General features: G+C 41.9%; 1 protein-coding gene across 1 annotated transcript; it reads left to right on the forward strand.

The window, feature by feature from the left end:
- Nrip3 (nuclear receptor interacting protein 3) lies at positions 1–19,895 on the forward strand. Its single transcript, XM_042691490.1, has 7 exons — positions 1–243; positions 14,438–14,599; positions 15,426–15,508; positions 17,939–18,078; positions 18,715–18,767; positions 19,133–19,227; positions 19,507–19,895. The coding sequence occupies exons 1-7, from the start codon at positions 70–72 to the stop codon at positions 19,520–19,522; spliced, it is 723 nt and encodes a 240-aa protein (XP_042547424.1). The 5' UTR covers positions 1–69; the 3' UTR covers positions 19,523–19,895.
- Positions 19,896–24,624: the final 4,729 nt, after the last annotated feature.

Genomic DNA, 24,624 nt, shown 5'->3' on the forward strand with positions numbered 1-24,624 from the left:
GAGCTCGAGGCCGAGTACGCCGGGAGCCCGCGGTAGCCACGGGGCCGCCGGGCCGCGGCCGCCTCAGCGATGTTTTACTCAGGGCTCCTCACCGAGGGCGGCCGCAAAGACACGGACATGCGGGAGGCGGCGTCGCTGAGGCAGCAGCGCCGGATGAAGCAGGCGGTGCAGTTTATCCACAAGGACTCCGCGGACCTGCTGCCCCTGGACGGCCTCAAGAAGCTGGGTTCGTCCAAGGACACGGTGAGGCTCCCGCGGCCGCGGCCGCCTCGGGACCCGTCTTGCGCCCTGGCCTTCAGCGCCCTGTCCCCTCCGCGCGGCCCCGAGGCCCGACCGTGGTCGCTTACGCTGAGTCCCCCACCGGCCCCGTCCGCCGCCGCCGTCCGCTGCCTGGCTGGTGCTCCGTCCAGCCCCGCTTCGGAGCTTTGGTCTCTCTAGAGGGTCCGTCTAGCTTCGTAGCCTGAGCCCCCTCCTGGCTCCCTCTCCTCCCTACTCCGCGCCCGGCTGTATCTTCCCCCTTCCGGTTCCATCTCCCCCCGCCCCCCGCTCCCTCTCCCCCCCCCCCCCAGGCCCCTCTACCAGCTCCCTCTCCCTCCTCCTGACCCCTCCCCCCCAGCCTCCACCCTCACAGCTCCCTCTCCCCCTCCCGGCTCTCCCCCCCCCCACACACTCCTGCCTCCCTTTCCCAGCTCCCTCTCCCCCACTCCCTCCCTCCTTCTACCCCCCTCGGCCCTCTCTCTCTCTCCTTCCTAATCCCCTTCCTGGCTCCCTCTCCCCTAGAAGGAAGAGACCCTGCCCCGTGCTTTTTCTCCTTTCCTCACGCTTATTCTTTATACCTGATTTGGTTTGTGGGCTCGAGCTTCGCAGCAAGGACAGCTCCCCGCTGCCTCACGGTCTGCGTGGCAGGTCCTGTGACCGAGGCAGAGGTGACTCCTAGTGAGTGAGCACGAAGGAAAGAAAGGGAGGTTTCCTGACAGTCCCCACATCCAGATGACTTGTGTTGACTCCAGTGTCCGCCTCACCTATCCGTGCAAAACGTACGTCTGTCCTTTGATCTGCTCTTGACTTTCCATCCTGAGAAGAAAGAGGGAAAATGGGTCGAACATGGTTTCCTGAGTCCCAAATATCTCTATCATAATCATCCCCCCTCGTTCTCCACTTCTCCCCCAAAGGAGTAGGTGGAGGGTGGAGGCCAGACAGGCGTCTTGATCTCACTGACCAGCTAATGAGTGTATGTGGTTGGAGCTGCGCTGATGCAATCATTTTTTTCCCCCTTTCGCCCTATTCAAATTGTTCTTGATATTAAGTAGGAGAAGCCCAAGATGGGATCCGGAATTCAAAGGCCATGCTAATCAAAGACTTCTAGCTATAGAGTGGGGATAGACAGTTAAGGCTTACCAAAGAACTGTATAAGATTCTATTCCTCAGTCACTGTAGTGATGCTGGGTCGAATTTATATAACTTTGTAGTTTTCTTGAATTCACAGTTACTTAATTCATGGGGGGGGGGCTATTTATTAAACACTAAATGTCTTTTGGAAATGCAGTAAGGTGGTAGAGCCACCTGCTTAGCAAGTGCAAGGCTCTAGGTTCAAACTCCAGTACTGTAAAGAAGGGGGGGAAGGGGGGCAAATGAAATAAGAGCTCTACACATTTTTTTAGTTCTTTTATATTTTGCACCTTTGGAATGTTTAATATTGAATGTGGATTTTGGCCCGAGTTCACTATAATTCCCATTTCTAGTCCTAGAATGGCAGTGGAGATAGAACTGCATCGTCTTTATTATTTTTAAGCAGCTCTAACGATAGACATATCATTATCAGTACTAGATTTTTTTCCTTCCCTGCCATTACTTTTTTTCCCCCAGTACTATGGGTTGAACCCAGGGCCTTACAAATGCTGGGCAAGTACTCTACCATTTTAACTAGCCCCATTTATTACTTATGTGAAGGGATATAAATTCTAGTTTTCTTGTTCTATTTTTAATTTGTTTGGAGGTACTGGGATTTGAACTCAAGACTTGCTAAGCTGGAGCTTTATGACTGAGCCCTACCTCTAATTCATGTAGCACTGATTTTTAAAGTTGTTTCCCCCTCCCTCAAATGCTGGGAATGGTGGTACACATCTGTAATCTCATCAGATGGGAGGCTAAGGCAAGAGATCACAAGTTCAAGACTGGTCTAGGCTCTGTAGTGAGACTGTCCTAGAACAAACAAATAAACAGGAAGTTATTTTTTTCTACCAGATCTTAGACTATTTGATCTAACTATGCTATTCCAAAATAATGAGTGAAAATTTCTTCCATTATTTTTTTCACTTTTAAATCAATTCCATTTACATAGCAAGCCAGATACAAGACTTCTTTCCTTCAGCCCAAAATAATTCTAGATCCTGGAAGCTTCAGAAACAAATATAGTAGATATTAGAACTAAATTGTTAAATTTTTAAGGTATTGACCTTTGCTTGTTCCAGGTGGCTAAGGAGATCCCCTCCTCCAGGAATCCTTATATTATGACATGCTATATAAGATATTTCCATCTGTTTTTCTAACTCCAGTCTGTCACAGTTAAGGCAGAAGAAGTTGATGGCATAGAACACAGTGGTAATTTGCAGGAAGGAAGCATCCTGGTTTTTATTTTTTATTTATTTACTTTTTTGGGTCGGTCATGGGCCCTGAACTCTGGGCCTAGGTGCTGTCCCTCAGCTCTTCAGCTCATGACTAGTGCTCTACCACTTGAGCCACAGCGCCACTTCCGGCCTTTTTTTTTTCCTGCTTATGTGGTGCTGAGGAATCGAACCCAGGGCTTCAGGCATGCGAGGCAAGCGCTCTACCTCTGAGCTACCTTCCCAGCCCGAAGGAAGCATCCTGGAAGAGCAGTCTATTGCCCTGGGTGTGGCACATAGCAGTTGACTTTGAAACCATGAACCACATTTCACACATTCTGTATTCCATTTTCATGGAGTTAATTTCCTTCTCTCACTGTTCTCACACCTTTAACATGAAAGTGATTGCACAGAAGAGCCAGAAAAGGTCACAGAAACCAACGCATACTAAGGTAGGGCTAGCAGAACTGCAAGTGCTGGAGTGAGACAGCATTGGTTCCCTTGGAACTGATGTTGCAGCCTGAGGCTGCAATCCTAGAAATGACCTTAGGGAAAAAGAAAGAAAGAAAGAAATGACCTTAGGAGTACATTCTTTTCCTGACTCTTCAGTTTGAACTCAGAGCCTCATGCCTACTTAGGCAAGCACTCTACCACTCGAACTAAACCTCTAGCCCTTCTGGGTTTTTTTTTTATTTTGTTGATTCCAGGACTTTTACTCAGGGTCTCATTCTTATGTGGCTTGCTTGATTGGTTGGCACACTATCACTTGAGCCATGCCTCTAGCCTGACTTTTTGCTGGTTATTTTGGAAATGAGGACTTTCGTTTAGGCTGACTTCAAACCTTAATCCCCTGATGTCAGCTTTTTGGGTAGCTAGGATTATAAGCATGAGAGTTTGTTATGTTTTGCCTTTAAGATGTGGCCTCACTACCTTTGCAAAGGCTGCCCTTAAATAGATGATCTTCCTGCCTTTGACTTCAGAGGATTATAGACATGTGCCACTAAGCCTAGCTAGAAGTACTTTTTTTTTTTTTGTCCATTCATAGGGCTTGAACTGAGGGCCTGGGCATTGTCCCTGAGCTTCTGTGCTCAAGGCTCTGTGCTCTACCACTTGAGCCACAGCACTACTTCTGGCCTTTTCTCTATATGCAGTACTAAGGAATCCAATCATTCAAGCGAGGCAAGCACTCTATCACTAAGCCACATTCCCAGCCCTAGAAGTACATTCTTTTTTTTTTTTTTTTGGGGGGGGTCCGATCCTGGGGCCTGAACTCTGGGCCTGGGCGCTATCCCTCAGCTCTTCAGCTCAAGGCTAGCGCTCTACCACTCGAGCCACAGCGCCACTTCCGGCTTTTTTCTTTTTGCTTATGTGGTGCTGAGGAATTGAACCCAGGGCCTCAGGCATGCAAGGCAAGCGCTCTACCACTGAGCCACCTTCCCAGCCCTAGAAGTACATTCTTTTTTTTTTTTTTTTTTTGCCAGTCATGGGGCCTGAACTCTGGGTCTGGGCGCTGTCCCTCAGCTCTTCAGCTCAAGGCTAGCTCTCTACCACTGGAGCCACAGCGCCACTTCCAGCTTTTTCTGTTTATGTGGTGCTGAGGAATTGAACTCAGGACCTCATGCTTGCAAGACATGCACTCTACCGCTGAGCTACCTTCCCAGCCCTAGAAGTACATTCTTATCACTTCCCTTTATACATACATCTGATTGGATAGAACAGCATTGAATCTATTTCCTCTTCTTAGAATAGAAATTTGGAGAATGTTAAAATTAATTGAATAGTTCTTACTTGAAGTAAGAACTCAACCCACCTCACCAGACTTCCATTTTGGTTGTTCATAAAGATTGTTCTCATTGTGTTAATGACTTTTTAATTTTAGCAACAGTTTTGTCATGTAATAATATACTGTCTTTCCTCTGTGTCGTTATTACTGAGCTGTATGTACAAGGCCATATCCTTGATAGTAGAGAAGTTCGTTTTCCCTGATTGGTTTTGGCCATATACTTTAGCCAAGGTAACTAGAATTAGAAATGAAGGCCAGGGGAAGGATTTTAAGACAAAGTGCAGCAAACTGACATATAGTACTTGATCAGAATAGAATCTCTGCCCATAAAGCAGCTCAGGATAGTATCCTATAGATTAGACTTCTACAGTGTAACAGGGCTAGAGCACCTTGAAGCCTTAGAAAAGGAACATGAAATAAGAGTACAAATTGAAGATTTCCAGAACTATCATTACATCCTAATTATAATATCATTTGAATATTTTCTATATTTAGGATTCAATCTAGGTGTTGGGAACACAAAAGCAAAGATAGAAAAGATTTTTATTCTATAAGAAATTTATAAGTGGGCTGGGAAGATGGTTCAGTGGTAGAGCGCTTGCCTTGCATGCCTGAGGCCCTGGGTTCGATTCCTCAGCACCACATAAGCAAAAAGAAAAAAGCCGGAAGTGGCGCTGTGGCTCAAGTGGTAGAGCGCTAGCCTTGAGCTGAAGAGCTGAGGGACAGCGTCCAGGCCCAGAGTTCAGGCCCACGACTGGACCCCCCCCCCAAAAAAAAGAAAGAAAGAAAGAAAGAAATGTATAAGTGAGGGAGAAGGGTAGGACAGATAATACATTACATAAATGTTTATTCAGCACCTACTACATGTCAGACAATAATCTAGGCACTGTGGATATAATAGTGAACAAAAATGAGTTCTTGACCTCATAGAAATTGTATTCTTGTGGGGAGATGATTTTAAAAAATAAAATCAAGTACATAGGTAACATTTCCGGGAATATGCAGTGCAACTGAGAAAACAGGTCTAGGTAAGGGGAGGAGGGAGAACAGTGGCAAGGGTGGGGTAATTTGAGCATGCTATTTTTTTATTGTGAAAATACTGTACAGAGGGGTTACAATTACATGGGCAAGGTAATGAGTGCATTTCCTATCAAGCATTGTTGCCTCCTCCTTTGTTTCCCCTTCCCATCCCTTCCCAAGCCATCCTCTCCCCAACCCCCCTTATAGGATGGTCTTGGAGGTCTCTGTGATATACTTACATTTGAGGAGATACTGAAGAAAATGAGGGTATAAGATATCATGGGAAAGAGTTTCTAGACAAAAGATATAACAGGTACAATGCCTGGAGTCAATATGCTTGTAAGGATTAAAGAACTCTAAGAGGATGTGTATATAGAGCAAAATAAATACAGAGAAGGATGATAGAGAGAGGACATAACATCAAACTCATGGTGGGAAGCCACACTAAAGCCTCATAGGCTTTATCTTTATCCATATTTATGCTTATATATTTACATATTTATATGTATTTATATTTATATATTTTTGATCGGTTGTGGGGCTTGAGCTCTGGGCCTGGGCACTGTCCCTCAGCTCTTCAGCTCAAGGCAAGTGCTCTGCCATTTGAGCCACAGCACCACTTCCAGTTTTCCAGTGTTTATTTAGAGGTAAGAGTCTCGTGGACTTTCATGCATGACTTTGAACCGTGATCCTCAGATCTCAACCTCCTGAGTAGCTAGGATTACAGGTGTGAGCCACAGGTACCTGGTGCCATTTGGCTTTCATCTAAGATGAAACTATGGAAATTTTTGAGCACAGGAATAAAGGGGTGTGACTTACTTTATATTTAAAAAAAAGATGACTCAGACTAATGTGTAGATTAGACTATTAGTGGTCAAGAAGCAGTGAAACTGACAAGTAGGTTTTTACTCTGTCCTCTAGGTAAGAGGTGGTTGATACCTTTTCACCTTCAACCATGAAGGTGACAAGAAAAGATCAGGTTCTGGATATATTTTGAAGGTAGAGCTGACAAATTGGTGATGGATTATGTAGAGTACGAAATAAAGTATAGTCAAGGATGATCTCAAGGATTTTTATCTAGCATTTGGAGGACTTCAGTTGTCATTTACTAAAATGGGTAAGAACATGAGGACCAGCTGGGAATAGAGTGCTTGCCTAGCATGCATGAAGCCCTGGGTTCAATTCCTCAGTATCACATAAACAGAAAAAGCAGGAAGTGGCGCTGTGGCTCAGGTGGTAGAGTGGTGGTAGAGTGCTAGCCTTAAACTCAGGGATAATGTGCAGGCCCTGAGTTCAAGCCCCAGGACTGGCAAAAAAAAAAGAAAAGGAAAGAAAGTGAGGACTAAGGAATAGAGAATAAAAACCAGGAGTTGATTTTTTTTTTTTTGAGGTGCTGGTGTTTGAACTCAGCACAACTAATCAAGCTACTATTTGAACCACACCTCTAGCACTTTTTGCTTTAGCCTATTTTTCAGAATAGGGTCTCATATTTTCATCCACAAAGGCTATATATCATGACCTATATCTATTGCTGAGCTGGGATTACAGCATATATCACTACATCCAGTTTATTTATTGAGATGAGGGGAGGGATCTCACTAACTTTTAGCCCAGACTGGCCTTGAACCATAATCCTTCCAATCTCTCTGCCTTCCGAGTAGCAGAGATTACAGTGGGAGCCAGTATACCTGTAAAAAACCCTTTTAAAAAATAGTTCAATTTGGGACCTGCTAGTCCTGCTAGTAATTCAAATGTAGCTTCTGACTAGATACTCCATTAGAAAATAAATAGCAAAACCAGGCAGCCTTTGCTGGTTGCCAAGATGTTACAGTCAATAAATGCTATGGTAGTTCAGTGGAAAAAGTCATTACTATGGTCTAGTGTAAGGACAGAAATAGATCAGCCTTTGATTACAGCTTCACACATTCCCTGTGAGCATTTGACTGAGATGGTATAAAGAGAAGGCTGCTCTGTAGACCTCAGAGTAAAAATAATTTTACAGGTTATCTGCTCCAGCTCCTTACTCTCTTGTAAATTCTTTTTGACAAAAATGTAGGCTTTGTGTGTAGCTGAGACCAATCAGATCAATGCACAAGCAGAAAAAAATCAGCAAAAAGGCTACTTTGCTAACATGCCTGTTGGGTTGCAAGGCAAAGGCAAAGAAGCAGAACACAGAATGCCCAGGGCAGTGTAACAGTCTGCCTTAGGTACATTCCCATATGTTTTTGAGCAATGGCAAACCCAAGGACAATTTGTCTGTGTGCCCCACAGATAGAATGAGTCATGTGTTATAGACTCAGCTAGCAAGGAAAGAAAGAAAAGACTCCAGTATTAGTGTCCTTTTAGATTTCCAAGGTCAGAGGACTAAAATGTAGTTAGGGCACTACAACAGATTGTTGTAGAAGTGAAAAAAATAAGAATGGTGTCTAGCTTCAATTTCAGAAAATTGGAAGTGGCACTCTGGCTCAAGTGGTAGAACACTAGCCTTGAGCTGAAGAGGGACAGTGCCCAGGCCCAGAGTTCAAGCCCCAAAACCACACACACACAAAAAAAAAAGAATTACAAAGATGGTAGCCTTGAAACAATTAATCTGTTGAGTTAATGTGTGAAATACCTACCTCCAAACTTCTTGCTATGTAAGAAAATCCTCCATTGCTTGTAGATGTACTCTTTCCTATTACCTGGGGTATGTATTTTTATTTTCATAAATATACATGTTTATAATTTTAAAATTTTATAAAAATTAAAATTATTTGAGTTAGGGAATCATCTATCGCAAGTAATTTCAAAGTAAATGGCAATAGTGCTACATTTTATTTTTAAACAGAGTCTCACTTTATTGCCTAGGCTTGCCTCAAACTTGGAATGAATGCTTTTGCCTTAGCCTCCCAAGCAGCTGGAATTGTAGGCCTGTGTCACCATAAACAGCTAACTATTGCTACTTGATCTATAAATTTTGTTAAAATGGACAAAGACTTCACCTTCTTATACCTTCTCATCATATTCCTTCACCTATTATTCTAATATTCTGCTAAATAATTATGTTGGGTCAAATCATGATTATGTTCATATTATTCACAGCTAATTCAAATGTGATTGTTTCTTTTTTCATACAAGTATTTGCTTTTCTCAAAATTAATTTCCTTGACTTAATTGCCAACATAAAATTTGAATCTCCTGGGCTGGAATCATGGCTTAGTGTTAGAGTGCTTGCCTAGCATGCATGAAGACCTGAGTTCGATTCTGAGTAGCACATATACAGAAAAAGTTGGAAGTGGTGCTGTGGATCAAGAGGTACAGTGCTAGCCTTGAGCAAAAGAAGCTCAAGGACAGTGCCTAGGCCCAGAGTTTAAGCCCCAGGACTGGCAAAAAAAAAAAAAAAAATTAAAATCTCCTTCCAGTACTTTAAAACTACAGATGATATACCAAGTCCCTTTTTTTCTTGGAGACATACTTCTTAGAGATCCTATCCTCTCAGTTTACTTTGGACTGACAGATAGTCAGGCTTAATAAACTTTATTTGGGACTTTTTTTTTTTTTTTTTTTACAATTTTCAGAAAATTTTTTCCCTCCCTTTTCTTTTTTTTTTTTTTTTTTTTTTGGGTCTGGTCGTGGGGCCTGAACTCTGGGCCTGGGCGCTGTCCTTGAGCTTCCCAGCCCAGTGATATTATATCTTGAGATAGATCTTTTTTCTTTTTTATTCTAGGCTCTACAGGGTCCCTTTCAATCTTTAAACTCATGTCCTTAAGTTCTGATTCAGTATGGAATACCATACTATCTTTTGGCTGTTCTAGAAATCTGAAAACTTAGCCAAAGCATCAATTAACTTAGTCTTTTGATTTCTTCTTCCAAAAAGAATAAACTTTGGCATCCTTCCCAGTTGTCTGAGTAAAGCAAGAGTCTCATGAAGGCTTCAAACTACTGTTTCCAATTCTCTCACAATCTCTGACTCTTTTTTTTTTTTTTTTTGGAGGGGGGGTCCAGTCATGGCCCTGAACCCTGGGCCTGGGTGCTGTCCCTCAGCTCTTCAGCTCAAGGCTAGCGCTCTACCACTTGAGCCATAGCACTACTTCCGGCTTTTTTTTTCTGGTTATGTGGTGCTAAGGAATCGAACCCAGGGCCTCATGCATGCAAGGCAAGCACTCTACCACTGAGCCATCTTCCCAGCCCCGAACCTCTGACTCTTGAAGTCCCAATACCTCGCTTCTCAACTTTTCTAAAGTTTTAGTTTGAGTGAGAAATTGTATTTATAGCTAGACACGGATACACATAGTAGCCCAAACATAATAATTAATTTCTTCTTAAGTAACAGTGTAATTGGCCCTTGGTATCTATGGATTCAACCAATTCTGGGACAAAAAGTATTCTAAAAAGATGTGTCTGTGTTGAACATTTACTTTTTTCTTGTTATGATTTCCTAAACAATACAGTATAATTATTTATACAGCATTTAAATTATATTAGCTATTGTCTAGAGATAATTAAAATACAGGGAAGAATTTGGGCAGGTTATATACCCAAAGCATCCTGAAACCAATTTCCATTTCTACTGTACCAATGGAAAAGACAGGCTTCTTCCATACAGTTATCTAAGGGTCAAGGCCTCTAAGGAAGTTATAATAGAGGTCATCTCCACTCTGGCCAGTCAGAAAAAGAAAAAAAAAATTCAAGTTTTTATGGGCGAGGCCTAGAAATGCATGTCACTTCTGCTCATATTCCATTCTCTAGAACTCAGTCACATGACTCTGTTTAACTGCAAGGAAGGCTATGAAACATAATTGGGATATCTTCCCAGTGTAAGGTCCGCTCCTGGATGGTGAGCAGACTCCACCCTCCTCGCAGCAAAGTCTCCACCCAGTACCTGCGTTACCTAGGCAACTGGGACACCTGGAAGAGGTCACATCTGCATCCGCTGAGGTCACATCTGAATTTGATGTGGCCACACCTTTCTCCGCCCATACCCTACATAAGGCCTAGCCCAGGCCCAGACTCTCTCTTTTTCTCGCTCTGTTCTTTTCCAACTCTTGCTCTTCTTTTCTAGCTCTCTCTCTGCTCTAGCTCTTCCCTCTCTCTTTCCCAGCCACGTGGAGTGCCAACCTTGCCTGGTCCCAGCAGGTCTACTGGATAAACCTACCCCTTACCTGAATACCACGTGAGTGCTACTGTTCTTACCCCTCTCTCTGCTCTTTTCTAGCTCTTTCCTCTCTTTCCCAGCTCTCTCCTTCCCAGGCCTTTCCCAGCCACGTGGAGTGCCAACCTTGCCTGGTCCCAGCAGGTCTACTGAATAAACCTACCCCTTACCTGAATACCACGTGCGTGCTGGTGCAGTTCTTACTCGGCCACCTCTTTTTAAAAACCTAACACCCAGGAAGAAGAGCAGAGTTAGGGTGGTAATGAACAGTCTCTGCCACTCGTGCATTCGGAGGCACACCCTTCTCTAGTCTAGGTCAATTATGCTTTCATGCCTGCTGTTCAGACTCCAGAATCTTGTCAACATATTTTCCTTTCCTCTTTCCTTTCTTTGTTTTTGTGGTTTAGACTATTTTTATTTCTCTACTATCATTAGTGAAATTTTGGTTGGGAATAAAGATAAATGTGCTGTTACATTGATGGTCACATATATGCATAGTAAAATAACCAAAGAAAAATCTCTCTAAAGTTCATATGGGTTTGTTAGCTGTGAATTTTATATCCCCAATCTTTTTAGCTTGTAGGGCTTGAACTTCAGGCCTGGGCATTGTCCCTGAGCTTCTTTTTGCTTAAAGCTTGAGTTCTACCACTTGAGCCACAGCACCACTTCTGGTTTTGGAGAGGTTAACTGGAGATAAGAATCTCACAGGGACTTTTCTGCCTGTGGTGGCTTTAAACCACAATTCTCAGATCTCAGCCTCCTGAGTAGCTAGGATTACAGGTGTAAGCCACCAGCATCCAGCTATGTATCCTCATTACTTTTTTTCTTTGGGGGGGGGGGTCCAGTTGTGGGGCCTGAACTCTGGGCCTGGGCGTCCCTCAGCTCTTCAGCTCAAGGCTAGCACTCTACCAGTTGAGCCACAGCGCCACTTCCGGCTTTTTTTGTTTTGCTTATGTGGTGCTGAGGAATTGAGCCCAGGGCCTCATGCATGCAAGGCAAGCGCTCTACCACTGAGCCACCTTCCTAGCCCCCTCATTACTTTTTATGGACTATGAAAGTTAAGAAAGAGAATGAAGAACATTATGTATCTTGACATAGAAAATATCTTTCATGTATTAAATGAAAATAAGGAATTTTTAATTGTGTTATGATAGGAACCTATTTTATACATGTTTAGGTATTTTATTTTTGGAAATACATATTTTACTGTAATGCAGAGGCTTTCACCTTTAATTTTACATACATCAGTAATATTTTAATACTTTATGTTGAACATTTGTTTGAACAGTCTTTTAATCAATATCAAAAATTTAAGGAAAAGTTATCAGTGGCAAAAATACTGGAGAGATCAGTTAAAGCTGAAATTTTTCTACTGGATATAATGGGATCAGAAATTATCTCAATGAGGGGTTGGGATTGTGGCTTAGTGGTAAAGTGCTTCCTAGCATGCATGAAGCCCTGGGTTTGATTCCTCAGTACTACATAAGTAGAAAAAGCTGGAAGTGGCACTGTAGCTCAAGTGGCAAAGTGCTAGCCTTGAGCAAAAGAAGCTCAGTGACAGTGCCCAGGCCCTGAGTTTAAGCCCAGGACTAGCAAAAACAAAACAAAAAAATTATCTCAGTGAGGAAAATATAGGATGTCAGGAAAATGAACATAATTGTTTAGACTTAAGAAAAAAAGAAGACTAGGCAAGAATGTGATTAGAAGAGAATACGTGTTGAAGAGAGAATCTGAAGTTTTGTGGGTGGCTTTTCTTTCCAATATCTGGGGATTTTGAGTATGTTCTTTAGTCTATGGAGGAATAAATAGTGTCAAATACTGGAGAGAGATGACTTCAAGAAAAATGATTTCAGAATTTCATCTTTTGTCTCATCTGTCTATTGGTCCTCTGAAAGATTAAAGGTAACAAGTAAATGCATTCAGCAAGACCAGTGTAGAAGAAGCAAGCTTTAGGGGAAAGGACTTTGATTAGATGAACACAGTTTGACTTCTACAAACCTACTTTGTCTGAGTTGGTCCTGCTAAGCATGGACTTGACCCAAGTAAGCACCATATGTAACTATGGCTTCTGACCTAGGAATCTAAGCTTATTGGTGAGAGAGATGAGAATGAAGAATTTCTTCCTCTTTTGAAGAGCAAAACATTTTCCCAGTACTGCAGCACTCCCAGTACTTCCAGCCCCTTATCAAACTAAATGCTTCTTCCTCATTCTTTTTCCCAAGGACACTAATTTAGAACTGCTTTGCCAAGAAACAGTGTATTTTGAGAAACTATTTCCTCACCTCACTAGGGTTACATGAATTATGACTTTGACTACCTTCTTCCTTAGAAATCTGTAAGGTAGCAGATCGTGAAAACTTCCTACGCTATCCCCTTCCCCAGGAACAGTCCAAAAACTGCACTTCTATGAGTGGTTCTTCCCCCCCTAAAATCAGAGTAGAAATATGAAATATATTAGATATAAACTATGGTCTAAGCTCTATCCTTTGAGAGAACTTAAATGTTGTTGTAAAGTGGACATAAGATGTTTAGATATAGAAAATTTTGGGTCAAACAGCTTTTCAAGAAATGTCTTAAACTTTGTAGAAGCTACTTTGAATAGGAACAGAAGAACACTGATATATCTGCCCTAGAAACTCTTCTAAGCTCTATCAAAGATCAGACTTGAATTCATACTCTTTATTCTGCTTCTTCACATTAGGTATCCTGGAATCACCCATTTAGTCTTCTTGGTCAATATATGTCCTCCTTATTTCACCACTTTTTGGCCCATTAAAGAGAGAGGGAAGCCAGGTGTCAGTGGTTCGTGCCTGTAATCCTAGCTACTCAGGAGGCTGAGATCTGAGGATCATGGTTCAAAGCCAGCCCAGTCGGGAAAGTCCATGAGACTCTTATCCCCAATAAACCACCAGAAAACCAGAAGTGATGCTGTGGCTGAAGTGTAGAGTGCTCGCCTTGAGCTGAAGCTGAGGGATAAGGCTCAGGCCCAGAGTTCAAGCCTCATGACCAACAAAAAAAGAGAGAGAGAGAGAGGGAGGTTGGGGATGTAACTCAGTGATAGAGCTCTTTGCCTAGCATGCATGAGACCCTGCATTCATCAAAAGGAAGAAAGGGAGGAAGGAAGGGAGGGAGGAAGGGAAAAAAAGGGAAGAAGAAAGAGAGGAGTTGATGATACAATAGAGCAAGAGGAGCCAATGGCTTGAGGTCTAGATGATGTCAGTGAGGATGATTCCTGTGGGTTCTGTCAGGTTTCAAAGTATATATGTTGAGAGGCTTACTCAGCAGGTATGAATTCCTGTCTTCCTACCCCATCCACCCCATGGGTGACTCAGCTCCCAGAAGAGCCAGGCCATCAAGAAGTCTGCAGTCTAAATGTAAAAGATAAGGCTGTAAATTACTGAGACTTGACACAGAAACAAACAGAGCTTCTGACTACCAGTGTATAAAAATTTCTCCAACCTGGGAGAATTACCCACCCTTTCTGTAAGATTATTTAAAAAATATTTAAAACTTATTTAAAAAATATAAAAACAGAGATTATTTATTCCAGGTGAAAGCCACTTTTCTCCCAGATTTCCTTTGGAAAGGAAGGGAGGGCAACAGCCCATATCACTAAAGTCATTGAGTTCTGTTGAGCCATAGAATAGTCATTGGTCCTATTCACATTTCCCAGGACAATATCCTACCTTGCTCTTTCATTTATTAAGGGTGGCCTATTGCAAATTGGTTTATAGTATCTGTCCAGACAATACCAGTGAAGTCCTCACCTGAAGGAAAAATAAGAAACAAAGGGAGAACTCAGTTGCATGAAGTTCCTTCGTTATTTCTGTGGTACCTGGGAGACAGTGGGAGCTGGGAGGAGGTGGCTTATTCTTAAGCTGTTGCTTTCTATTCCTCAAGCAACCTCATAACATCCTGCAGAGGCGCCTCATGGAAACCAACTTGTCTAAGCTCCGAAGCACTCGTGTTCCTTGGGCCTCCAAGACCAACAAACTCTCTCAGTCTAAGTCTGAGGGGCTAAAGAAGTCTGAAGATGATGACATGATTTTGATTTCTTGCCAGGTAATGTTCGAAGAAGAGCTTTTCTAGGGTTTTCTGTAAAGTAAGATTTTGAGGGTCTTTATTATTCCAATAGTAGTTCATAGCCTGTAGTTCTTATGGAATTCATAAAAAGTTATATTGTATACGCTGAAAGGGAATATAATTTGTGTGCACGTACAACTTTATGGGAAGGATGAAAGATTTTATTAGATTTATAAACTGATAGGTGATTTAAAAAAAATTAAAGGCTGGAGGATATAGCTAAAGTATTAGGGCATGCCTAATGTGCACAAGGCCTAGGTTTGAACTCCAGCTCTAGGGGGAAAAAGATTAAGAGTTATATGCTATATAGAATATCCAGACTCTTAAATTGGCACCGCTGGCTCATGCCTGTAATCCTAGCTACTCAAGAGGCTGAAATCTGAGGATCAAGGTTCAAAGCCAAGTCTTTGAGACCTTTATCTCCAGTTAACCACCAAAAAGGCAGAAATAGAGCTGTGGCTTAAGTGGTTGAGTACTTTAGCTTTAAGCTAAAAAGCTCAAGGACAGTGCCCAGGTTCTTAGTTCAAGCCCCAGGACCAAGCATGCATGTGCGCGCGCGCTCACACACACAGAGAGAAAGAGAGAGAGAGAGAGATCCAAAGTCCTGGAATATTGAGTCAGCTTTGAATTCAGTAGGAAAAAGGTAATCAAAGGCAGATTTATCAGTGGGTAAAAATGGGATACTACCATCTAATTGGAAGGATACTCCCCAATCATGTGCTTCATTTGTTACCTGCTGCTTGTTCTCTGCATCTCTCTTCCATGTTGCCTTTCTCCTTCTTGAATTGTATGTTTCCTTTCACAGTGTGCTGGAAAGGATGTGAAAGCTGTGGTTGACACAGGCTGTCAATACAATCTCATCTCCTCAGCCTGTGTGGACAGATTGGGGTGAGTAGCCACATTTGTTAGGTGGAAGTCAGATGTGAATGCACACTTTTCTCCATTCTATTTTGAGGTTAGGTTACAGGAGGTGAGTGTCACCATATAAACACAAAGAGCCCAGATTTCAGCTGGAAGCAGGGTCCTTAGAAGAGGGCAAGGGTGGCAGTTTGTCAGGAAGTTGGGAGAAATCAGTGAGGCAGAAAGCCACAAGCTTTCTTACTAGCTCTTTTTCTGGGGGGAGGATCCGGTTGTGGGGCCTGAACTCTGGGCCTGGGCGCTGTCCCTCAGCTCTTCAGCTCAAGGCTAGCACTCTACCACTTGAGCCACAGCGCCACTTCTGGCTTTTTTCTTTTTGCTTATGTGGTGCTGAGGAATCGAACCCAGGGCCTCAGGCATGCAAGGCAAGCGCTCTACCACTGAACCACCTTCCCAGCCCTCTTATTAGCTCTTTTGAGGAAATATCTCTAGATTCTGGATGAGAGTGTGAGATTACTGGCTGATCCACCAGACAGCAAACTGAATGTGATTGTCCCCTTGTTATATCTTTGATGAATAAAAACAGAAATGTGGTTGGCTTTAACTTATTCAGGGTCATTCTGGAGGACACACTGGCTACCCTTAAGAAATACTAGTCAGAACTGAGAATCCACTGCTGTGGCAACTAGGACTGGGCTTCATAGAGGTGACTACTTAAGAGTTTCTTAGTGCCTTGCCTGTCTGTGAAGAACATGTACAGTCATATCCCCCTGTTGTCCCTGCTGGAGACTGAATGAGTCAGACACTTAGTATATTAAATGTTTTTAGTTCTTCCAGCAGTTGATATTGGATTTGGCCCTCTTTTAGTCAGAGAAAGCTATTCTGTATCTTATCTTTTTTTCTTCTTCAGTATCTACTTTTACTTTCTTATTATTCTTTTTCTTCATGGAAACTACTAGATGGGCTTTGAAATCTAGCCCAGAATCAGTAGGATCAACCCAATAGCATTTTCCATATTTCTAGTCCAAAGTAAAATAAATCATTTTGCGGCACAATTCTGTAGAGAGAAATAATCATCAAGATAGACATAGTGACCCATTTTGAGCTACTGTCAAGACATCCATATACATAGGTTATACTGGGATTTATTTATATAATCAGTGACCCTGACACCTGATCTGTTCCTTCTGTGTCTACCCTTTCCTCACCCTGTACCACTATTGTTACTCTTTGAAGTTGATTGCTGTGTAGGGTGGGAGTTGGTGAGGGTAGATAAGGAATCTAGGACTCAAGTCCTCTTGTGGGAAAACCTTTGAGCTTTTTTCTGTGTTGTGAAGAGATGAGCTATGATGCAATATGATGGTTCCAGAAAGTCTAAAAATGTCCTGATGCATAATTAGGCATGCCATGTTTCCAGAGGAATTAATAATTATCTGTAAAACTGAAATTATTTTTCTTTTAGATGGGCTGTAACACCAAAAGAGAGGAAATATAGGAAAGCAGAAGTATTGGCACAGAAAGTCCATAATTAAGTACTTATCCACCAACCCATAATAGCTTGGTACTAGCTATTCCAATCAGCTTACATAATTGTGTGAAACTTTGATGCTATTGCTTTCCTTCCTCCTCTGGCAAGTCAAATTAAGGAGGGCTTTCTCTATAATATTACTTGCAGATATCAATATTAGTGCTTTACCAAATAAATACTTGCCCTCACTAACTGTATAGCCTAAGACAAACAGATAAGAATAGAATGAGATGGAAAGGAGGAGAAAATTAGACATTGAACAAATCAACTTCTAAAATTACTATTAATTTGTCCTGTTTTGTGGGTTTTTTTTTTTAACCTACTGATGGGTAAAAAAAAACATGTTAACTAAACTGACTCACAAAGTAGGCCTGTTTGAATGCAGAACTGAATTCACTAAATGTGTCAACTCTCCTCATTAACCAATACAGGTAATGAATACAAGCTTTTTTAAAAATAGGAAGTAAAAGCCAGTGCTGGTGGCTCACGGTCCCATTTTTTTTATTTATTTTTATTTATTTTTTTGTCGTGAGGCTTGAACTCTGGGCCTGGGCGCTGTCCCTCAGCTCTTCAGCTCAAGCCAAGTGCTCTACCACTTGAGCCATAGTGCCACTTTGGGTTTTCTGGTGGTTTATTGGAGGTAAGAGTCTCATGGACTTTGTTGCCTGGGCTGGCTTTGAACCGTGATCCCCAGATCTCAGCCTCCTGAGTAGCTAGGATTACAGGCATGAGCCACCAGCACCTAGCATTTTTTATATGTATCTCCCTGAAACGATTAGGACAAAGTGCTGAAGTGAATGTTTAGTTCTCACTTTTTGTTGGTGTTGTTCTTGTGTGTTTTGATAAAATCCCAGGAAATTACTTAGGAATTCCAGTGGTGGGTCAGAAACTTTTGCCAAAGAGATTCTGATATTTTTTCTGTCCTGATGCAGGCTCAAGGAACATGTCAAATCTCATAAGCATGAAGGAGAAAAGCTTTCTCTGCCCCGGCATCTCAAAGTGGTGGGCCAGATTGAGCACCTGGTGATCACAGTGGGCTCCCTCCGCCTGGACTTCCCAGCAGCTGTGGTTGGTAAGTAGAATTGGGTACTGAAACTATGGCCCCCTAATGTAAACTGTCATGAAGTTTCATATCTATAATACTGACTTCCTCAAAAAATGTCAGGTTCTCATTTTTCTGTTCTAGAAACTTTGTCCCAATTTTTCCCATACCAGATGGTTCTTAGTTACATTTAAGATGTGCTAAGGAAAAAAAAAAACATGCTAAGAATCAATCAGAAAAAAAAGATTGGAACTCAGATAAAACAATTGATGGAACAAGAGAAGAAACATTTTTGTGTACAGGTGAAAATGTCCCCTGAGAGCTTTCCATGAAGTAGTGGCAAAGGGCAAGATTCCTTTGCCAGGAATCCCTTGATAATTTCCCACTCTCTTCCTATGTTCTCTTCATGCATTCTATATCAGACTTCTCTGAGTTCTTCATATTTTAAATTTTTTAAATTTTCCACTAGAATAAAGACTTGGGTTGGAATTTTATCTCTACCAACTCCTAACTATAATAATCTATTTTAAGTACTTAATAAGAGATGTTCAACAGATACTTTTTGAATGGATGAATGGATGGATGAACCTAGGTGATTGGGCTGACTACTAAGACAGCATGTAAATGGCTGGATCTTAATTTTGTCTTGTTTTGTGTTTTATTTAGAGGATAATGAAAAAAACTTATCTCTTGGTCTCCAGACACTCCGATCACTGAAGGTAAGATGAACTGCATTTTCCTTTGATATGTCCTCTATGAGGCTGGGATCTTCTTACATGGAGAAAAATAGGAAGTAAGACTTCAGTATTTTTTTTGCCAGTCCTGGGGTTTGAACTCAGGGCCTGGGCACTGTCTCTAAGTTTCTTTTGCTCAAGGCTAGCACTCTACCACTTGAGCCACAGCACTACTTCTGGCTTTTTCTGTTTATGTGGTACTGAGGAATTGAACCCAAGGCTTCATGTATGTTAGTTAAGCACTCTTACCACTAAGCCACATTCTTAGCCCCTTTAGTATTGTTTACATGTATTTTCCCCTGAAGGTTATTGGGCACATTGACAGTGACCATGCTTCTCCTTTTCTTTAGTGTATCATAAACTTGGATAAGCACCGGCTGACCGTGGGGAAAACAGATAAAGAAGAAATCCCTTTTGTGGAGACAATTTCATTGAATGAAGACAAGTGAGTAGCCCAATTAGGTGAAATCAAATTCATTTATTCTGAGTTGGATCCTGAATTGTATCCTGTTGTCAGCTTTAAATCATACATAAGTCCATCCCTTTCTATTCCCAAAGTTTACTGTTCCATAAAACTGTGTAGTCCACACTTTAGAATGGGCAGCAATGATATTATGCAGAATGGTGGGAAAATGAGAAACCTTAAAAACAAAGTTTTATATGCCTTCAGCGTAACTCCTCTAAATCTGGTATCATTTCTTCTGATGTTTCTTTCTCATTTCAGCACTTCAGAAGCATAACCACAGCTTGCAGCATGTCTGCACAAGAGCATACATACCAGGTTGACAGATTGAGAAGACTGGGTTCGAACCAAATATAGTAGCAACTTGCTGTGGACCAAGTCCTTCCCTCCAATAGATGCTCGAGGAGCTCCTTCACACTCAGACCTTTCTAGACTATAGTCTGTGCTTAGAGATCTTGTCTGGTTATAGCCATTGTTTTTTACTCCTTTGATCATAGATCCTTTTAACACTGCCAGGTCTCACTTGTGGCCTATTTCTCTGCTTCTTCCAAGAATTTGCTTTTTTAGTCAAGTATACAGCTTCTATTTCTCAATAGATACTTGCTTCCTTTCTCATAGCTAAATGTATAATAAAAAGCAATCTGACCTTACCTCCTTTCAGCTGTTTCCAAGAAGTGTAGAAAACCAGTATCTTGAAATTAGAATCTCTTCTAACCGAATCATTGATTTCTCTAGTATGAAAGATGATCTTAAAGAGTCCAGAGAGATCATCTGGTACAAATCTTTCCTTTAACCATTGAGAAGCAAGTGAATCATCTGAAGTCATATATTAAGTCAGTGGTAAAAGCGACCAGAACTCATACCTGACTTCTAAGCTAAGGCTCCTATGCTGCTTCACTTGTTGCCAGGCTTTAAGGAGAAGGCAAGGATGTGACAGAGTGAAAAAATAAGGCAGGGTAAGAGAAGAGGATGCATGTGCACCTCTTTCCTGTATGCCAAGCCCACTAAAAGTTCCCTGCCCTAAAATGATACATTAGACCCTAATCTTGAGGGTCTAACGCCTGAGGGTACAAAGATTAATGAAATAATCTTTTCACTTTGAACTTCTCTAATAAGAGGAAGGCAAAGAAACATATCACAGACAGGAATAGTAATCCCTGAGATACAGTATCTGGGCACCATTGTGAAACATTACTCCCCCAATTCTGCCTAGCTTGTTATATATCTGACAAAAGCTCAGGAATCTGGAAATAGGGATAAAGAAGCGAAATGGAAAAATACTATTACAATGCCATAATAAAAGGAAATAGACTGAACAGAATCAATTAGTGGGGAGGCAGGCCTACCTGGGAAAACTTACCTGGGATAGAGGTAGGGAGTGAAATTCCAGGCTCATGATTAAAGGTTAGTAAACCCCTCAGTTCTGTCTTGCTGCAAGGAAAGAAGCAGGGCTACTAGTAGTATTATAATCTTTTATAACTGCCCAGTATTTCCTGATCCCTGTCAACGGGGTTGGGGAAATCATGGATTTACTAATTTTTTCATCTTATTTTCTGGATTCTTCTGTGTACGTGGTACTAAGGAATTGAACGCAGGGCTTCATGCATGCTAAGCAAGCACATTCCCAGCCCGAAATCACAGTTTTTGTTTTGTCGGTCATGGGGCTTGAACTCTGGGCCTGGGCACTGTCCCTCAGCTCTTCAGCTCAAGGCAAGTGCTCTACCACTTGAGCCACTCACCACTTCCAGTTTTCTAGTAGTTTATTGGAGATAAGAGTCTCACAGACTTTCCTGTCTGGGCTGGCTTTGAACCGTGATCCTCAGATCACAACTTCCTGAGTAGCTAGGATTACAGGCGTGAGCCACCAGTGTCTGGCCCGAAATCACAGTTTTAAAATAAAACTTTTTGATTAGGTTGTCAACTTAGGGAAATAGCTATTAGTATCTCTTTGGTATATTCTGAAGCCTTTGGTTCATAGCAGTAGTTCTCAGGTATTTAAAAAATCTTACTTTGAACCTTGCTAAGTACCACCAATTATCTTGTTTAATGTTCAGTTACTGCCTCTACTAGAAAACTTTGGTCGTGGGGCTGAGAAGGTGGCTCAGTGGTAGAGTGCTTGCCTTGCATGCAGAGGCCCTGGGTTTGATTCCTCAGCACCACATAAGCAGGAAAAAAAAAAGAAAACTTTGGTCGTATTTGGCCTTGCAGAAGCGCCCTAAAGTCCAGGAACTTGATAACGTGCATTTGAACAACTAGGCAGTCAGTTGTTACTGGGTCATTTCCTAGGCTGCCTTCCTGTCAGCTTCTAGAAAGGAAGCTAGATGGAAAGCTACCATAGGAGAGGCTATCCTGATGCTCAGTAGGGGTGGTCCCTGGGCTGCCAGCTGGTACACCAGCTAAACCTACTCCCTTACTTTGGAGAAACTGCTTCTTTCCACTGAAGTCTCTCCATAATCCTTTCCTTTCCACAGCAGTTTCTCTATATTCTTTGACTATCATAGTATCACTGACCTGCTTCTTACCCTAGCACAGAGCTGGAACACTTCATTCCTTCCCTTCTTGAAAGATCTACTCCAAGCATTGACTCTTAGCCACCATGAGGCATGCTACAAGTTCCTTCAGGTTTATCTTTTAGATTCCCTGTGGACCAAGTGAAGCTAAGTAATCTCAGGTTCGCTGGGCACTGGTGGCTCATGCCTGTAATCCTAGCAACTCTGGAGACTGGTATCTGAGGATGGCAGTTCAAAGCCAGCCACGGCAGGAAAGTCTGTGAGACTCTTATTTCCAAATAATCACCAGAAAACTGGAAGTGGCACTGTGGCTCGAAGTGTAAGAGTGCTAGCCTTGAGCAAAAAAGTTCAGGGGCAGTGCCCAGGTCCTGAGTTCAAGTTCCATAATGCCCTCCCCCCCCCAAAAAGAAAGAAATCTCAGGTTCTAAGAAGCTTCAACTGATTCTGGCCCTTAGAGTTCAGAAGTAGGGGATGATCCAGATGGCCATTAGTGTTCCTCTGGTCTCTAAAAATTGTTCAGTGATTTTCTAGTTTGGGAATAAAAACAGCTGGGTAAAGTAGGTTTCACATATCATAGTTTCACTCAATGTATTCAAATCATTTAAATTGTCTAACCATATAATTGAAGATTAAGATCCAGACTCGATAGAGGCACCAAAAATGTCTAAAGACAATTACAAGGATCTTAAGATCCATAACTTTTAATGCTGCCAAGTTGATTACTCTAATAGCCTCTTTCTTCCTGATATTCATGAGGTAGCACTAGGTTCACCTTTATGGGTGAAGTTAGTTCTTCCCTGATTCTTAAAAAATTATAGTGCCTCTGAGGATGTGGCAAAGTGTCTACCCAGGTCATAGTTATAATGATAGGAGGCTGGGAAGGTGGCTTAGCGGTAGAGTGCTTGCCTTGCATGCATGAGGCCCTAAGTTTGATTCCTCAGCACCACATAAGCAGAAAAAGCAGGAAGTGGTGCTGTGGCTCAAATGGTAGAGTGCTAGCCTTGAGCTGAAGAGCTGAGAGACAGCACCCAGGCTCAGAGTTAAGGCCCCATGACCGACAAAAAAAAATAGTTATGATGATAGGCAGTAGCAAGAAGTACCAGAAAACTTATTCTTTATTAGATGTCCATCTCCATCACAGAAGTTTGAAAAGTATTTTTATTGATTGGTATTTCTATGCTTGATTCATTTGAGGAATGACTATTCTAACTTTTCTATTTTCTTATCCTTCACAAACCCTACTTAGTATGATTTTCTATTTCTTATAGTATGTACAGAATGGATTACCCAGTGTGTGAACTGCCCGCACTCCTGTGTAATAGAATATCTTTTCTGTCTGGGAACATGAGGGAGATGAACTGGATTCCTCTCTCCTGTTACTAGGATTCTCTGCATTGGCACGTTATCTACTGTTTCTGCCTGTGCTGTTTATTTGTGAGACTGATATTAACAATAAAGTGATATATTCCCTCTGTGGCTTGTCATAGTCTGTGTTTCAGGGCCCCAACCTGGAAGGTGTAGGAGCCCAAGTATAGTGAATTGCATCAGTATTTCTCTTTTATGATCATTTTGAACACAAGGCTGTGGGTGCTTGGTTTCTCCATAGCTTCTAATTCTGCAGCTCCTTCTTACTGTCTTTGTGTCTTTGGGGGCAATTAGTGAACTTCACTGACTTGGTTTTATATTCTACAAAACAGAAGTGATAATAGTACTGAACCCACAATATCAAATGAGATAATCCATGTAAAGTGGTCTGCTTATGGATAGTCACCAAAGCTTCATTTATAAGAACAATTTATGGTGGGTCAATCAACAGTGCACAACTCTGAGAAGCTTTGAAAGGGAAAGGGTGAATGAACCTTAATATATAGTTAAAGTGGTTCAAATGAGCAGGCACTGGTGGCTCACACCTGTAATCATAGCTATTCAGGAGGCTGAGATCTGAGGATTGCAGTTCAAAGTCAGCCCATGCAGGAAAGTCTTTGAGACTCTTATCTCCAGTTAACCACCAGAAAACCAGAAGTGGTACTATGGCTCAAGTGGTAGTTTTTTACTTTGTGGGTGGGTCTTTGGTAACTATTCCATTCTGCCATTATAGCATAAAGTAGCCACAGGCAGTATGTGAATTCAGATTTTCACATAATATTTTTTACATGTTATGATATCATGTTATTTGTCTCACCCATTTAAAAGTATTAAAATTATCCTCAGGTTGTGAGTTATACAGAAACAGTTTGGCTACAGACTATATGGTTTTCCGTGCTATGTCCTAAAGTAATTCATAGTTTCTCCTTTCTCCTAAGATTTTAAAACCTTCCTCCTGGTTCTCACTTGCTTCTATTCATGAAATGGAATACCTACCACACCATAAAACTCTGCCCTCTTACTAACATCTGTATGCATATATTGTGTTTCCGTTTTGTTATTAATACAGAATACTTGTTTATCCCCCCAACATAGTTTTGATCATTGATATATACCCAGTACTCAGAAGTATTTAACAAATATTTGAATGAGCACTAGCTACTGAGCAGCAGCTATAAATTTAGACAATTTTTTCTCCAAAGAAATTAATTTCCCTTTCCAAGAGAAAAGACCTACTTTCTCCTGACAATCGAAGATTTCTTGATCATGCTAAGTGGTATTTTTTTTTAAATTAAATACAGGGGGCTGGGAAGGTGGCTCAGTGGTAGAGCACTTGCCTTGCATGCCTGAGGCCCTGGGTTCGATTCCTCAGCACCACATAAGCAAAAAGAAAAAAAAGCCAGAAGTGGCGCTGTGGCTCAAGTGGTAGAGCGTATCCTTGAGCTGAGGGACAGCACCCAGGCCCAGAGTTCAGGCCCCACGACCGGACCCTCCCCCCAAAAAA

Source organism: Dipodomys spectabilis, unplaced genomic scaffold (genome assembly GCF_019054845.1).
Source record: "Dipodomys spectabilis isolate Male_0828 unplaced genomic scaffold, ASM1905484v1 ptg000145l, whole genome shotgun sequence".
Taxonomy (NCBI): Eukaryota; Metazoa; Chordata; class Mammalia; order Rodentia; family Heteromyidae; genus Dipodomys; species Dipodomys spectabilis.

Coding starts and splice junctions, on each gene's coding strand:
- Nrip3 (XM_042691490.1), top strand. CDS start 70: ATGTTTTACTCAGGGCTCCTCACCGAGGGCGGCCGCAAAGACACGGAC. Junction 18,079..18,714: donor CTTCCCAGCAGCTGTGGTTG/GTAAGTAGAATT, acceptor TGTTTTATTTAG/AGGATAATGAAAAAAACTTA. Junction 18,768..19,132: donor AGACACTCCGATCACTGAAG/GTAAGATGAACT, acceptor CCTTTTCTTTAG/TGTATCATAAACTTGGATAA.